The following is a 16,386-nucleotide window of genomic DNA, read 5'->3' as shown; positions in this document are numbered from 1 at the left end:
TTCATAAAATACAACTTCACAAATTGTTTATTATGATAATTTTTCAATATTATTTAATTTATTATATATTTTTCGTTAGCAACAATATCCAAGAACCTAATCTTATTCAAAAGCATGACAAATTACATAAATTATTTTTTTGTAATTTACTATATTATTTAAATTATTATATATATATATTTTTTTTTATTATGTCTTTTTGTTAGCAAGATAATTCAACAGCTTAATCTTACTATTTAAAAAGCATTTTATGACAAATCAAATCAAATCAGTATTTACCTAAAATTTCTTTTTATCAAAATTCATATACATCTTCGAAATATCCCTAAGACTTGTTTAATAGAATTTCGCACTTATTTATGTACATAAGTTATTCACTCGGAGCGCAGTGCAATGGCTTGTCGGCTACTTCCTGCTTTGCTTGCGTGCCATTAATGGAGAGCAATCCTTTTGGCAGCTGGCGCCATGTGTTGTGCTGGGTTGACTGCTGTGCCGAATGTCCTGAGTGTCCTGTTCAGCAGCTGCTAACTAATAACGAGCCTCATTTTGTGTAAATCGATAAAGTTGTTACTTTTTGTATTATGCACGTTCGACCCGCCCAATAAACTTTCGATGTGAGCAAAAAGTTTTGCGCCTCGTCCGGCGACTTCTGGCAACAAATGCGACTCTGCTGCTAAACAAGTGTAGATGGCCAGATAGGAGTTAGAGGTGTGGATGTGTGTGTGTGTGTGTGTGTGTGTTGACACGGGTGTGAGTGTGTGTGTGTGTGTGTCGATGTGTGCTGCTGAGCATATTATCGCATGTTGCATCGTTCAGCGTGTTGACAATTGAATTATTTATGTGCCCCATTTTGTTGGCTGATCTTGTCTGCATTGCTTCTGGCTATTGGCTGTTAGCTGTTGGCTGCTGGACAGCATTCCCTATCGTTGTGTATATGTTTGTTAGTCATTTTGTTTGTGCATTGATTGAATCCTTTCGTGCTGTCCCTCGACTGGCTGGCTCTGGCTATTGTCATATGCGCTTTGTGCACTTTATTGGCGATTACATTCACTCAATAGCTGCTGCTGGCCGGGCGCCTGGCCAAACCTCAATCAACTCGTTTCGTCTCGTCTACGATGAAGAATGCTCGACTGCAGTGGGAGACTTGGGACAGCGACAGCAACAGCGACTGCCTTGTTTGATTGTCATCGTTTGTGGAAATTTGATAAGCGCTTTTTGTTCGTCTTCTCTGTGTCCATGTCTCTCAGTGTGTCTCCTGTTTCTGTTTCTGTTCCTGTTTGTTTAGCTGCCTTCACTCACTCTCTCTCTATCTCTCTCTCTCTCTCTCTCTCTCTCTCACTCTCTCTCTTCCTCTCACCCCCTCTCTCTGTCTCTAAGTCAATATCTATGCGCTTGTTTGCTAGCGAAACTTTGCTGGTTCGTGCCAGGACTCAGTGTCTTGGATCTTTTTAATAATGCGGGTTATGTGATGGATTTATTAAATGCGTGTCTCTCATGTTCCTCCTATCTCCTATCTCTGCATGTGTGTGTGTGTATAGTAAACAACAACAACAACAACGAGAACAACTTGTCATAAAGTTTGTCCTTGCGCTTTGTGCAGTTCCCTTTTCAATTAGTTTGCCATGTGCACATATCAAAATGGAAAAGAAGACAAAAAAAAAAGAGAGATGCCTGAACATGTTCCTCCCGTTATGCAATCTGTTCCTTTGTTCTTAACTATTTCTACTTTTTGTTCAACTATTGAACTTGAGGCATTATTAAATGCAAGTTGAGGCAATCACGTTATGTGAACAGTTAAATTAAGAGGAATATTCTATGAATATTTTTTGCATGTGTATGAAAATGAATGGAGATAAATAAGATAGTGATTGGGATTATATAGGGATATAGGAAATAATTGACATTGACATTAATATCATTTGTAAATGTTTAGGAAAATAGTATATTTATATTTAGTAATAGATATGTAGTAACTTAGTAGTAGTATCAATGGAGTAACAATGAAAATTTAGTAGACTAGTGGTAGATTAATAGTAGCAGTAGTAGTAGTAAAGTTCTAGTAGAAAAGTAGTAGATTTATAGCAGTATCAATAGAATAGTAGTAGTCTATTGGTGAATTAGTAGTAGAAGTAGAAAAGTTATAATGTAAAAGTGGTAGATTTGTAGTAGTAGTAGTAGTAGTAGTAGTAGTAGTAATAGAGTGTCAGTAGATAAGTTGTAGATTAGTCGTAGTAGTAGATGAAAAATAGTAGATTTATAGTAGTAGTAAAATAAAGTAGTAGAGTTTTAGTAACAGTAGTAGTAGAAAAGTAGTAGATTAATCCTGTAATAGTAGTAGTTGAAAAATAGTAGATTTATAGTAGTTAGTAGAGTTTTAGGAATAGTAGCAGTAGAAAAGTAGTAGATTAGTCCTAGCTGTAGTAGTAGCAGTAAATTAGTAGTAGTATATTAGTCCTATTTGTAGTAGTAGTATTGAAGTAGAAGTGGTAGAAATGTAGTAGATTAGTCCTAGCTGTAGTAGTAGCAGTAAACTAGTAGTAGTAGATTAGTCCTAGTTGTAGTAGTAGTAGTAAAGTAGTAGTAGTAGAAAAGTAGTAGATAATCTGTTCACCAGAATATAAAATCATTCAGGCATTCCGTTGCCTCTAAAGCCCCAAATTCAGTTTACAATATGTTCGCTCGCAAATCAAACTCAAACATTTCATTAGTATTCATTCTCCACATACACACACACTCACGTGTACATTCATATGTATATGTATATTCAATTTATAACATTTTTTATGCGACTCTGACAGCATCACACAATTAGTGCAATAAAAAAAGCGGACGGACAGATTTTGGATGTTTGCGCCAATGTGGCGCAATTGCCGACGACAGCCTGCATGCCCATAAGTATGCAATAATAATTGCAAACGATGGGCGCTTACACATCTCGGCCACGCCCCGGCAAGAGTTGAGCGCGCACACACAACGGCAACAAGATAATAAAAATGTTTATGGCTGCTGAAGCGGTTCGCCTAACCGAAACACGACACAAATTTAATGCTGCCTACTTTGTGTGGAGCAAGCGAGAGAGAAGGAGAGAGAGGGAGAGTGAGCGAAAGAGTGGGAGTGTGGGAGAGGGTCGCTCCGTGGGCCTGATAGCTCGGTCTACCCAATTATTTGACCGCAGTTGGCTGCAAACGCCCGAGTAGAACATGACCCGCACTTTTATTTCTTATTTTATGGCCATGCAAATGTCGCACAAGAGTTGCGGAAGAGCGAGAGTGGTACACAAACACACTCAAACACACACACATGCATAATACACAGAGCGCGGCGCCAAAAAGTCGACAACATATGCCAAGGGCACATGAAACGAAATCAATTTGCTTACAGAGCCGCCCCACACGAAAATGTTGATGACCTTGCCGCGCTACAAAGTAGGCTACACTCTGCGTGACTCTATACTTGTGTGTGTGTGTGTGCGCGCGTTTGTGTGTGTTGGGGCATGCGTCTAAATTATAATGGAACCTCGTTAATTTGTGAGCCCAGTCCGGCTCAGAAATCGCGAAATAATCGCATTACAGCCAAAGCTAGAAAAGTTGAAAGAAAGCAAAGCTGAAATCGATTAGCGACGCGTTCTGCTTTATTTCTCATTCATTTCGTTTTCTTTTTGGGGACCTTTGGGCCAGAACTGCTAGCGCCCTGGGGGCACACTTCTGGGCTGCACTTAAGTCACTTTACTGCCGGTTCGACCCCACCTCCTGCCCCCCTCCACCCCGCTTTCATATCACATTATGATGATGATTATTTTTATCGTCGCGTCACGCGATGTTGTCGCCGCAATGCCGCACTGCAAAAATGCCTCATGGAGGAGCCAGGAGGCAGCCATTTCAGGCAACGGCAACGGCAACGGAAGCGGAAACGCCACCAAATGTGTGCGCCAGTGTGTATATGTGTGTGTGTGTGTGGCTAGGCAAACATTTAGCACGCGCTCGTGTGTGTGTGCGTGTGTGTGTGTGTGTGTGTGTGTGTGTGTGTGTGTGCACGACGCCTTTGCAAATGACTGCAGTTAAAAAGTCATCAATGTCTGCCAAAAAACCGAAACTCGCCATTAAATTTTTGCCGCAATTTATTTGACTGTGTATGCATATGTGTGTGTGGGTGTGGGTGTGTGTGTTTGTGTGTGGGGATATTGCGCTGCGATAAGGCATATTTGCGAGCAGCTAGCTACTCAATTCACGAGCGGCGCCTTTCTTCTGACATTTGCCCAATTATATGACGCCTCGTCCTCAGTGTCCATATCAAAAGCGGCCAAACGGCAGACGGCAGACGTCAGAGCTTAAATTTATCAGCGTCATAAAAGCAAACTCTGCAAATGGCGCAGCTTGAAAAATGCTTTTAAAATAAACACACGCAAAAGAGAGAGAGAGAGAGAGAGAGAGAGAGAGAGAGAGAGAGAGGCAGAGAGAGAGAGGGAGAGAGAAAAACCTAATGAAAATATCTACAAAAAATGAAACACAAAAAGAAGAAAAAGATTGTTTGGGCCAAACAGCAAATAACGTAAAAATGTTCATTGATATTCATTTCCAATTGAAAAATGTTAACAAAAATGTTGCTTATACATATGTATATATATTTATATATGTAATTTATATATGATGTATATACATATACATATACATATATACTCCATATGTGCATAGCACGTATGTATAGAAGCTGCAGGTCCAATCACTTGAAGCAGCGCTTTAGGCTAGGCAAAGAGTCAACAGTGCACCAATTGACTAGCATTGCACAGTGGGCTGAGATATCAAATAAATACTGCTTTATAAATGAAAAGCTTCAGCTGAGTTTTTCTATTTTGCTCAACGAGCCTGAGAATTTACTAATATAAAAAACCTTTTCATTTTTTATAATATACACATATATATATGCTTGAGTTCATGCAAAATTGTTCTTAAAATTCGATTTTGCTTTTATTAAATTGATTTAAGTTGAAACTTTTTAAAATTAAATTTAATAAATAATAATAATAAAATAAAATAAATAAATAATGTTTTAATTATAATTTATTTTAATATTCAGTCAAATCTCAAACGATGTGCAATTTCTTCACTTCTTCACTTCTTCTTTAATTATATTATTTTAGAATATTTTTTCATGTATTTTTTTATTTAATTTATTTATTCGTTTTTATTTTATTTATTTATTTTTTTTTTTCAATTAAAATATCATTTCAAATTTTATTTAATATTTATTTTAGGTAATTTTGTAATTACTAAATTACGAAAACCTTTGGTTGTTGCCATAAAACGAAACTGCTAAAAATTGCATTTATATATTAATTTACTTTTTTATAGACTAGAATTGATGTAAAGACCAACTAAAGAATTTAGCACGCGAACGGGGGCCTTAAGCTTAAGCTGCATATATTTTGCCCCAGTGTACAGTGAAATGTAATTTGTAAAGCGGAAAAAAATAGCGTAGCATGTGGTCAAATCGTATCGCAGAGGCCTATGGACTGGGATTGTAACTGCGTTTGCTCCCAATCCCTGCTCAGCAGCAGATCCTACTTCTACTCCTGCTGCTGCAATGCCTACTCCTGCTGCTGCTGCCTGCTTCCTGCTGCAGTTTGTGTTGTCCATAGAAAAAAAAAATCAATGTGCCACACAAATAGCAACACAAACACACATACAAACAACCACAGCCGTGGCCAATGCAGCGCGTTTCCGCAGCCCTGGGAGGCTAGGCCTCAGCCAGAGCCAGAAGCAGAGCTGGAGCCAGGCGCCATGGCGTGCATTATGTGGCCATATGGGCGCCTCTTGGCCGGCGCATGAGTTTGTATACAAATAAACACGGCAATGCACACACACACACAGGCATGCGCTCCGTTCGTTCTGCTTCAACCACACACACACACACATATGCACGCACGTCAACGCTTTTGCCTGCAGTCGGTTTACGTTTAATGCCCATATATTGTTGCCTACTTTTAGGCGAAATACCGTGCAAGGCCCTCCGGCCAGCGGCCAGTGTGTCCCGGCTTGGCCATTTTTAAAGCCCATTTAAATGTGAGCAAACTTTTGCACGTGTGCATCGGGTTGAATAAAAGGCCTGCCTAGAACGCCTCCACTGCCCACTGCCCACTGCCCACTGTCCAGTGCTGCTCAGCTCCAGCGCCACGTTATTTAAACGTATGCTCCACTGAATGACTCACACACACACAGACATACATGAATATATATATATATAAATATATATATATATATATATATATGTATAGATATATATGTATATGTGTAGAGTGTGGGGCTAGGAGTATATACATAGGTATACGGTATACGGTTTGTGTATTGAAAATTGGATTTTCAATTGGTTTGCAAAACGGAAATTAATTCGGGGGCACTGCTCGGTAGACGGAGTCGATGGTGGCTCCTCTACTCCGCATCTCCAGTTGCATCCAGCCTCCAGAATCTGGACTGGTTGAGACTGGGCAATTGGGAACAGGAGCGAAAATGAAGCAATGACGTTTCGTTGGTTGCTGATGGCGACGTTGATGATGGCCAGATCTCTGGCCAGCAATGAGTTTGACGCCAGCTGGAGGAGATGCGATGCAGGAGGAGGATGAGGAGGAGGAGGAGGAGCAGGAGGCGGGTGCGGATGCCGTACTGGCAATGACCACTGGGCCACGGGCGCATTGCATACTTTTTGCCTCAGTGCAAGTGTGTCTATGTGTGTGTGTGTGTGTCTGCCATAAAAATAATGTTCCAAGCTTGCTTTTTTCCGCCTTCTTTTCGAGTTCATTTCGTTTCGCGTGCACTTTAATTAAATTAAGTGAATTTCGCTGCTGCTGATAAGCGGCAAATGAACAGATGAGTGGGCGGTCTGAGTTAAGGTGTGACATTATGTGGGGGCGTGGCAGCAGCGGAAATGAGCAGTGAAAGCGCATATAATATGTTTGTTTGTGCGTTAGTGGCACTGGAAATTTATGGCGCAGTTATAAAGATTTTATAGCAACTAATTGGCATTTGGCTAAAATCAATTAAATAAATTAATTATATATCTGCTGGACAGCATGCCACGTCTTCTTTAATTAAAGAGATTTTTTAGAGTGACCATACTGGAGTTGCCATAAATATTTATAGCAAATCTGTAAATGGAATTTATTATACATTTTATACCAACTTTGCCTACAAATGATGAGTTAATGCTCTGACAATTCTTTATCATATCATTCATTTGCTTTGTGCCATTCTCCGATCATATTATTATCATACACATAAAGCCATTCAGCTCTATTCCATGCACCTGATCACAGTTAAATACGAACCTAGGCAGCGGCAGCGGTTGGGAGCATTTTCAATTAGCACAAAGTCTCTGCTGATTAGCTTTTTGCTCTCGGCTCGCCGGTGATAACTAATCCGAAATCCCCTCGATAATTGTCGCCCGAGCAACGTGAAAATTAAAACAACAATGTGTGTAAGTGTGTGTGTGTGTGTGTGTGGTACATTGTGTCGCCGCACCGGGCCAGCTGGCAGCTAACAGAGGAGGCGGCATAGAATGTAAATCCTGCCGAGGGACGACTGCTGGCTGAAGGGGCTGAAGGAGAAGGAAGGGAGGGCAGCGGAGGATGACATGCTAGATGCACACACACAGATAGAGTTCGCACACACATATGCATATATGTATGCTCTGCGCGGGAATCTGTTGCAAATCCCAAAAGTATGCAATGCAATGGCAGGCATTGAATGAATGAACGCATGATTGAAAAAAAACATTACACACACGCAAAAACACGCACACACACACACACATATTTATACACATACAGTCGCACACTGACAGCGGGGCATTGTTTTGCACACATTTCGCTCGGCTTTTTGAAGCGGTTTTCAGGCATCGAGTTCAGTGACTGCAGAGGCGGGCAGACAGCCAGTTAAAAGGAGAGAGAGAGAGAGAGAGAGAGAGAGAGAGAGGACGAAGACTGAGCGAAAGGGAGGAGGAACCTAACGCCGGCTGTTGCTTTTCCTGTGGCGCATTCCATTTGTGCATTGTCTAAAGGCAAAACGCTTAACATGCACCGCTGCTCCTCGTGCCACACCCACACACACTCCGCCCCCTTTGCCTGACTTGCATTAGTTTTGTTGCGCTGCAAACACTTTGCCTTTGGCTCGCTTAGCGCGCGCTCTATACATAAACAAATATTGACCATTTGCCTTTGCCAATTTGTTTGCATTTTACGAAAATATTTTCATTTTCATTTCCGGGCCACGCCTCCCAAACGCCCGCCGTGTCGTCTGACAATATTGAAAATTAAACCGAACGTAGCGCAATTCCAATTGCAGCGCACGTAAAACTCTTTTCTTTCTTTTCCCTCTATTTTCATATATATACATATATTTGAAATGGAAAATTGTTGTTTTCATTTTGCTGAGCTACTTTTTGTTTAATTTCATATTTTTTCTCTCAATTATTAGGAACATTTTGCTTTTGTCAATTTGCAGTTGTTGCTATTTACAATTGTAAATTGCATTTTGATTTTCAGCATTTCGTGTTAGTGTATGTGTGTGTGTGTGTGTGTGCGTGTGTGTGTGTGTCCTGCCTGGCAAGTGGTATAAATTGAGATGCTTCGTTACACGCTCAAAATAGTTTTCAATAGCAAGTGTCACATGCAATGTGTGTGCGTGTGTGTGTGTGTGTGTGTGTGTGTGTGTGTTGGACGTTTAAGTGCCAAAGCTTGTAGTGCCGTTAGTTCTGCACTTAATTTGCCAACTGTCGCAGCTTAAAAATAAAAAATTAAAAAGAAAAAAAGATAAATTAAATTTGCTTAAAATGTACATGATATTGCTTTTGAATTTTCCAAAGGTTTTCTCTATGAAAATATGCAATCACGTCTATTGTGAATTGAAATCAAATCAAGTTTTAGACTACAAATATGCCAGGCTGAAGAAGAAGCAGCACCTGTCCAGAATTTAGAGCAGTAAATCAATGAAATTTTCTAATTGCTGAAAATAGAGAGCGACAATTTATAGCAAACGTAGTTACAGCTCCATTTGAGCTGCTATAAATTTGGGGAGGGGCACTTCAATGCTCAGCCCATGTCAGCGCTTGGAGCATGCTGAAAATTGCATAATGCAGGCAACGAGCGCTTGCTGGTCATCAATTTCAGCTGAGCAAACAGCATTTGCATTTTATGGCAAACTCATTGTCTAGGTCTAACCCTCTGGCATCTGGCATTTGTAATGCATACCAAGGCAACCAACCGCCAAACAGTTTTAAATTTGCATAAAAATCCATTTTATTAACATTCAAAGCCGATTTCTATCGTCGCCAAATTGAAGAAAAGTAGCTAAACTTGAAAAGGACTCGCACAAAAAGTGAAAAAAAAAATGGGGGGGGGGGGATAAAAAACTAAACAGAAATAGGGGTGGCGCTACCCTCGGCAAATGCCATGTAAAATGCTCGGGCTAGCAAAGTGCAAGAAAAATTCCTTTGCACTCAACAAAGGAGAAATAAATAACTTTCGAGTCAGATTAGCCAACTTGTCACGAAATGCAAAATGACATTTAATACCCAACGTTCTCCTCATCGTCGTCCCCGTCGTCGTTCGCTGAGTGCCTTTGGCCGGGCGTCCTCACTCGATGCCGGTCCGTCGCCAAGACGCATGTCGGCAATGCGATACGATGCGACGATATACATGACTGGACTTGACTTGCACTTGGCATGAAAACATGAAAAATTCCTTAGCCTCCTCCAATGCGGCGGACACAATCCTCACGGACGCACAACGCTCATGCAGCCGTACCGTAGTCGGAGTCGGAATCGGAGTCGGAGTCAGAGTCGGAGTCGGAGGATGCCAGACGACGGCGACAGCCAGCAACATTGTTTCGAGCGTAGCGAAGAAGAAAAATGGCTCTGAAATGCCAGGCCAATGCCAGAGCTATATCAGACCTAAAAAAAAAAAAAAAAATCAACAAAAAATAGAAAAATATATATATAAAAGTAAAATAAAGGGAAAAAGTAATCATTGCAATTTAAAGCGGATAATCTGCACAAGGCTTTGGTGACAACACTGGAAAAAAAGCGAATGTAAATCTCCCTCTCTCTCTCTCTCTTTCTCTGTCTCTCTCGGAAAGGGTTCGAGATGGTGCGGTGTGACTGCTATAAAAATGCAGTGAGAATAACAGCGCGATTGCAGCGCGCGCACAATGCAAATATGCTGTACGTCTCACTGTCCAACTGTCCGACTGTCTGCCTGCTCGGCTGTCCGCCTGTCCGGCTGTCCGTCTATCTGCACGTCTCTTTCCAGCACTCACTCGTTCGCTCTGTGTGCGTGAGTGGACACCATTTGCAATTTTCACACTCGTTTTTCCTTGCTTCGTTTTGGAGCATTTTAAAAATCTTTCTCTACTCTTTTTTTGTCTCGGCCGCGTGGAGGGAGCCAGTCATGCAGATTACAATCGAAATGACATGAAAATGTTTGGTGTGGCACTGGGAGTAAAAAAAAAAGAAGAAGAGACAGAAATCTGAGCAGGAGTAAAAGTGGAAATAGAAGCAGCCGCAGCAGCAGCAGCAGCAGAACAGAACCGAAGAGAGCAATCGGCTAGCTAAATGTGTGGCACATTGAGCCAACAAGAAATTGGCCTGCACGCCCAGCCCCCTTCACGCCCCCTACTGCGAGGCGGCGCACACACTAGACAAGCTCCACTTGCCATTTGAGATAATGTCTGCCACGTCGCCATTAGAGCCAAGAACGTGCGCAAGTCCCTCGAGCTGGTGGAGTCTCTGTCTCGCCTGAGCAAGAATAATATCTTATTTGATTGCAATGCCAAATGCAATTTAAATATTTGCCAAGTGACATTGAAAATAACTAACACGAATACACATATATATGTATGCAGTCGGAGCTAGGTGCCATAATTCTCAACAAATTCAGTTTATTTGTGTTGCAGTGTTGAAAACTGGGCTGCAAATTAGTGTATTCACGTTAATGAAGAGATGCCAGCTCAATTAGTAAAAGTGGGCTTGACATTGAAGTCTGAATAGTTGATGCTGCTTTTGATGTTTTCTATAAATATGTTGCTGAAATTGTTTAGAATATTTTATTCTTGCGGTTCAAGCTAGGACTGTGACTTTATAGAGTATATTTTTTACAATTTAATAATGCAATTCAATATTTTATATTCAAATATAATTTATGAAGATATTTTTTATGATATTATCAATATCTATTAAAAATTAAATTTGGTGTTCCTTATTATTTATAAAATAATATTATTTTTATATATAATTTATATTTTTTAATTTAATTATTTTTTTGTTTATTCTATTTATTTATTTATCTATTTTATTTTATTTTCTACATATTTTATTATTATTATAATATTTTATTTTATATTATTTTAAAATTTTATTTTTTATTTTTCTTTTTTTTTATTATTTTTTATAATTTTATTTATTTTCTTATTTATTTATTTAATTATTATATTTGTTTATTTATTATATACATATTTTTATTTTATTTATTTAATTTATTTTATATTTATTTTATTTATTTATCATATATCTGTTATTTATTTATATTTTTTTTAATATTATTATTTTTGATATTATTTTTTTAATATTATTTCAGCAAGAAATTTAAAAACCTAAAAATTTAGGTTTTTATTGAAAAGTGTGTGTAACTGGATTCTAGTTTTCCTTTTACTCTATTCACAACCATTTCATATTCATAAGTAACTAACCTTGTCCCTAAAGAGTTTCATAATTGATACACTCATACACACTCTAGCTCACTTTACTTAGCTGCATAAGAACTGCATCGATTTAGCCATAAAATTGAACATTCAAACAAAGTATGTTGCCTGCACATTTAGGTAGTGAATTGACCTATTTGATCGACTCGCAACCAAATCGGGCTGAATCACATGGTCGACGCTTCATGGCAACGGTTGCTTGCCAATCAGCTGCAATTAACCCAGATACGAGGCATGCCAACGCAAGCGATGGCAACAAGTAACAGTGCCAGCAACTGTGCAACTGGCAACTGTGCAACTGTGCAACTGCCAAGTGGCACACTAAAGAATCACATTTGTATTTAATTATTGGAAATTAGAGCAGGAGTCTGCGCTGCCGCGCCTGTGAATGCAAGGGGAGCAGCCGCGTTTTATAGACAGTTTGTAAAAGCATTTAAAATCAAGTGACAAACTGGTAAAGAGAGAGTGTTAGAGATAGTGATAGAGAGAGCGAGAGAGTGGGAGAGTGGGATAGAGAGATAGACAGACACAGATGCGACTGGTTTGCCATCATTGAATCTGTTGCTGCTGCTGCGACTGGAACTGTAAGTGCTGCCGTTGCTGTTGTTGAATAAACTCAATCGAAGCATTAAATTACAGCCAATGGCGCCAATAAGCACAAACAAATAATCCAAAAGTGCCTGTGCGAGGCAGCGAACGGGTTTTCGCCATTGCCTTTGAAGCCAGCCCGCATGTTGCCTGCTTTCAGGCTGCTGTTGCTGCTGCTGCTGTTGCTGCACGACTCGCAGTTCGTAAATTGATGTGCAAAGAAATTTGTTTGCTTGGCGTCAATAAATATTTTGTGTATTGATCAAAATTGCAAATCATCGGCAGCAACAAATTGCATGCAAATTATTGTTTGGCTCACAAACATTTCAGGTTCTGTGTGCGACAAATAATTGAGCTAATTAATTGGCAACAAATATTTCTTTCTGCTTCCACTTGTTCAGCAGCCAGTAATTTTATTGTGATGCCAACGGCGCTATAATAGACTAAAGCAAATCCGTTGGCCTATCAAAATGCATTTTATTCACTGCACACAAATTGGATTAAATTTATTTTGTGCAACAATAAAAAATTGCTTTTAAAATCCATTTATACCCAGCATAGGCAAAGAGAGTGGGTGGGGAGTGTAAGGCGTGAACTGTAAAGATTTGTATTGGAAGAGGAAGAGAGAGAAAGAGAGGGAGAAGTAAGGAATACCTGAGATATGCATCAATTATTTTATATAGTATTATTTGGATATACTTTAATTTATTTTTTATTTTTTGTACAGAGAGTATGTAGCTCAAAAATTATTTGATTTAAATTTTTTTAATTTGATTTAATTTTTTTACTTAATCAAATATAATTGATTTTTATATCTAATCGATATCATTGGATCGCCCATTTTTCTACAGGGTATCTCCCAGTCTATCGATTGCCAATCGACCGCCTTCTGTTTTTGCTACATATTTTTTTTATGCATTCGCCCAGCATTTGTCAAGCTGAATTGGCATTGAGAAATATGCAAACAAATATTTGTGCAAGTATTTTTGCAATTCGTGTTATTTGCCAAATAACATCAACAGTGAATAAAATTTTGTTTATGTGTATGTGTGTGTGGGTGTTTGTGCAGACTGAAAAAATTTTTTTTAACAACAATTATATGAAAGTTAGCGGCTGGGAAAAAGTTTTCTCTCTCTCTCTCTGTCTTTCTCCCTCTCTGTGTTTTATTTTGTTCACGCCATAAATCTTGCAGAGCTTTCATTGCGTCATAAATTGTGAATGCCAACAAAAAGAAGAAGCAACAAAAAAAAAAAAAAACAAAAACAAAAAATAAAAGTGAAAATTGTGAACTACGTGCTCCTGTTTCGAGCCCAGGCAAACAATCAATTTATGCATACATATAAATATTTTGCATGCTTTTCGCTTCCTTTTTCCTCTCTTTTTTTGCGGACAAAGGACTCGGCCATGGGCGTAGGCGGGGGCAGCTTCGTTCGCCTGGGCATGTGTAAATATTTGTTAACTTCATTTGCTCTGAATTAAATATAATTTACATGCATATTTGTTTGACAGTCTGCGCACCCAATTCGCCGCACACACACACACACACACACGTACACTCGCTGAAATTGTATTAAATCTTTTTTCTACATGCCACGTTGCATGCAGCCGACTGCCCCGGGGCATTAGTCCGAACTCATTATAATTATTGTTGACATTTAGGCCACCACTCAAAAAAGTACAGAAAAACACAAAAAAAAGGGGGAAAAAAAACAACGTATGTAAAGGTACTTGATGATTCGGCGGCTTAATCCGTGGCCATAATTACACCTGCTAATGATGCGAAATTACTTTTTATCGATTTAATATGAGGTTTGTTTGGCTTTTTTCCATTTTACTGTTGTTTGGGATTTTTTTTTTTTTTTTTTTTTTTTTGTGCAGCTTGATTGCATATCTGCAGTCAACATTTTCACATTACGTGCAGTTAATTGTTTTTCTTTCTCCCTTTTCTCATTTTGAGTGAGAGAATTTTCATATTCGAAATTATGACATGACAGCACGGCAGCAATGCGTCATTTTGACTGCATTGAATCAATCAGATTTCCGTTATGGATCAAACATATATCTAAAAGGTTTCATTGTATTTGTGGGGCACTGATGTTTTATACAATGTTATTAAAATATCAGGAAAAATTCGAGTGTCTCTTTATTCAAGTTTTGAGCTTGCAGATAATTATGTATTCATGTATAAAAAATATGTTCTCTATATATTTTATAGATTTCCTTAAATATAATATATTATTTTATTAAATATATTTAATTTAATATATTTATATTAAAATTTGAAAAAAATTCTCTCTGAATATTAAAGTGTTAAGCTGTTATATATATACATACATATATGGGGCATTAGGTCTCTAATGTTACTTCCTTTATGCCTATTTTATATGCTAGCTCTGAAATAAATTAACCTTAAGAGATCAAAGCTTTATCGTGATTTATTAAATCACATTGAAAATACACTTAAATAAAACATTAAGGTAAGCCCTTTCACTGGCAATTTATATGAACGTTATTCAACACTGTTGCGCATAATTTATGCAGTTGGCAACACGCTAACATAAATTTAGGTTAGAATGCGTGAAGCGTGAAGCATAAACATTAATGACGTCACAGTTTCACTCAGACTAAGGCTAATATGAACAAAAGAATTATTATATTCTTAAGAGAAATTTTATGAACTGTTTTTAATCTTTGTGTATTATATTTTTTAAATGTTATTAATAAACAGAAAGAGAAATTTCATGAACTGATTATAAACTTTGTGTATCATATTTTTTAAATATTATAAATAAATAATTTATAAACATTTTAGAAACATGAATTCTAAACAGAAATTTTTAACTATTTCCAGGGTCGTTGTAATCGTGACAAACCGCCGTGCAAATACTTTCATCCACCACAGCATCTGAAGGATCAGCTGTTGATAAACGGACGCAATCATCTGGCACTCAAGAATGCACTGATGCAACAAATGGGCATGGCGCCCGGCCAGCAGGTCATATCGGGCCAAGTGCCAGCCGTGGTAAGTACACGCCCCCTGCCCACTGCCCCCTACCCACTACCCCAAAAAGCCGCATAATACTTTAATTGAATATCCTAAGCGCTGGCAAACTGTGGCCCAGCGCGCGAGCGACAGGCGACTAACAAATTTGTGCTATATGAATATTTATAAGCGGATATCCCACTTCAATTTCCACTTGCCTGCGCCCTGCTGCATGACTTTGAATAACACAGAATCGTGTCCGTCCCCCCTGTCCGAAAATGTTGAATGCGCGAAAATGAGCAGGGCGAGGGTGAGACGTAAAGACGGAACATATAATATACTTATAGAAGAAATTCGAGTCACTTTTTGCCCGGTTCGCCCGGGCGCATGCATTATTCATGCCAATGGGGCAGCAGCAGAAGCAGCCGCAGCCGCAGCACTCGCCACTTTTTCTCTGTTACGCCGCAATATTCTAACAAATCGAAATTTAATTCTCAAATTATTTTCAAACATGGCTGCTTTTTCTTTTTGCCTTTCGAAATGGCCTTCTAAATGCCAGCGACCATTAGCCGCAAACGCCGTTGTTCGACACTGAAATGAGTGCTAAAAAATGCATGAAGCTTCATTAACGTGCCGCAGCAATAGGTGGGCGGGTGCTACAAAACTTAAGTGGACTAAACGCTTAGCTGTCATAAGCCATTGCGATAGCCCCGCCTGACACGAAATCTCATTTAAAATTCACTAACACTTGGTGTAAATCATAAGCATGCGTGGGAATGATGTGGGAATAAGGTGGAAATTAGAGGAATATTAAATGGAATCGCTGTTCATTTTGAAGTGAATCTAGCGGTGAGAGTCAAAACGTGAAAATAAAGAAAAACTATTTAGAATTTTAGTTGCTAAAGCAAATGTATGTGATTCGCAACTTTGAGCTTCAAATCTTTAAGGGAAATATAATAAATGATAATATCAACATTTCAGCTATAAAGAAAAACCTGATTATTATATTTCATATTAAAGTTCATAATCGAATGTTGTTAATTCGTCTTCTAGTTGAACTCATTTATAATT

At 38.7% G+C, this 16,386-nt stretch overlaps 1 protein-coding gene across 39 annotated transcripts in view; it reads left to right on the top strand.

Moving 5' to 3' along the window:
- The window catches only part of mbl (splicing regulator muscleblind), a 258,467-nt gene that overhangs the window by 211,263 nt on the left and 30,818 nt on the right, over window positions 1-16,386 (top strand). For all 39 annotated transcript variants that reach the window (XM_089469925.1, XM_089469922.1, XM_089469920.1 and 36 more), the window contains one exon: window positions 15,184-15,354. In XM_089469925.1, coding sequence (XP_089326051.1) covers window positions 15,184-15,354 — 171 coding nt within the window. The remainder of the gene's footprint in view (window positions 1-15,183; window positions 15,355-16,386) is intronic.

Source organism: Drosophila arizonae, chromosome 5 (genome assembly GCF_054131065.1).
Source record: "Drosophila arizonae isolate 15081-1271.41 chromosome 5, UAZ_ARI_1.0, whole genome shotgun sequence".
In the NCBI taxonomy this organism is placed as follows: Eukaryota; Metazoa; Arthropoda; class Insecta; order Diptera; family Drosophilidae; genus Drosophila; species Drosophila arizonae.
The sequence above is the reverse complement of the archived record's forward strand: the minus strand, read 5'-3'. Positions and strand labels throughout refer to the sequence as shown.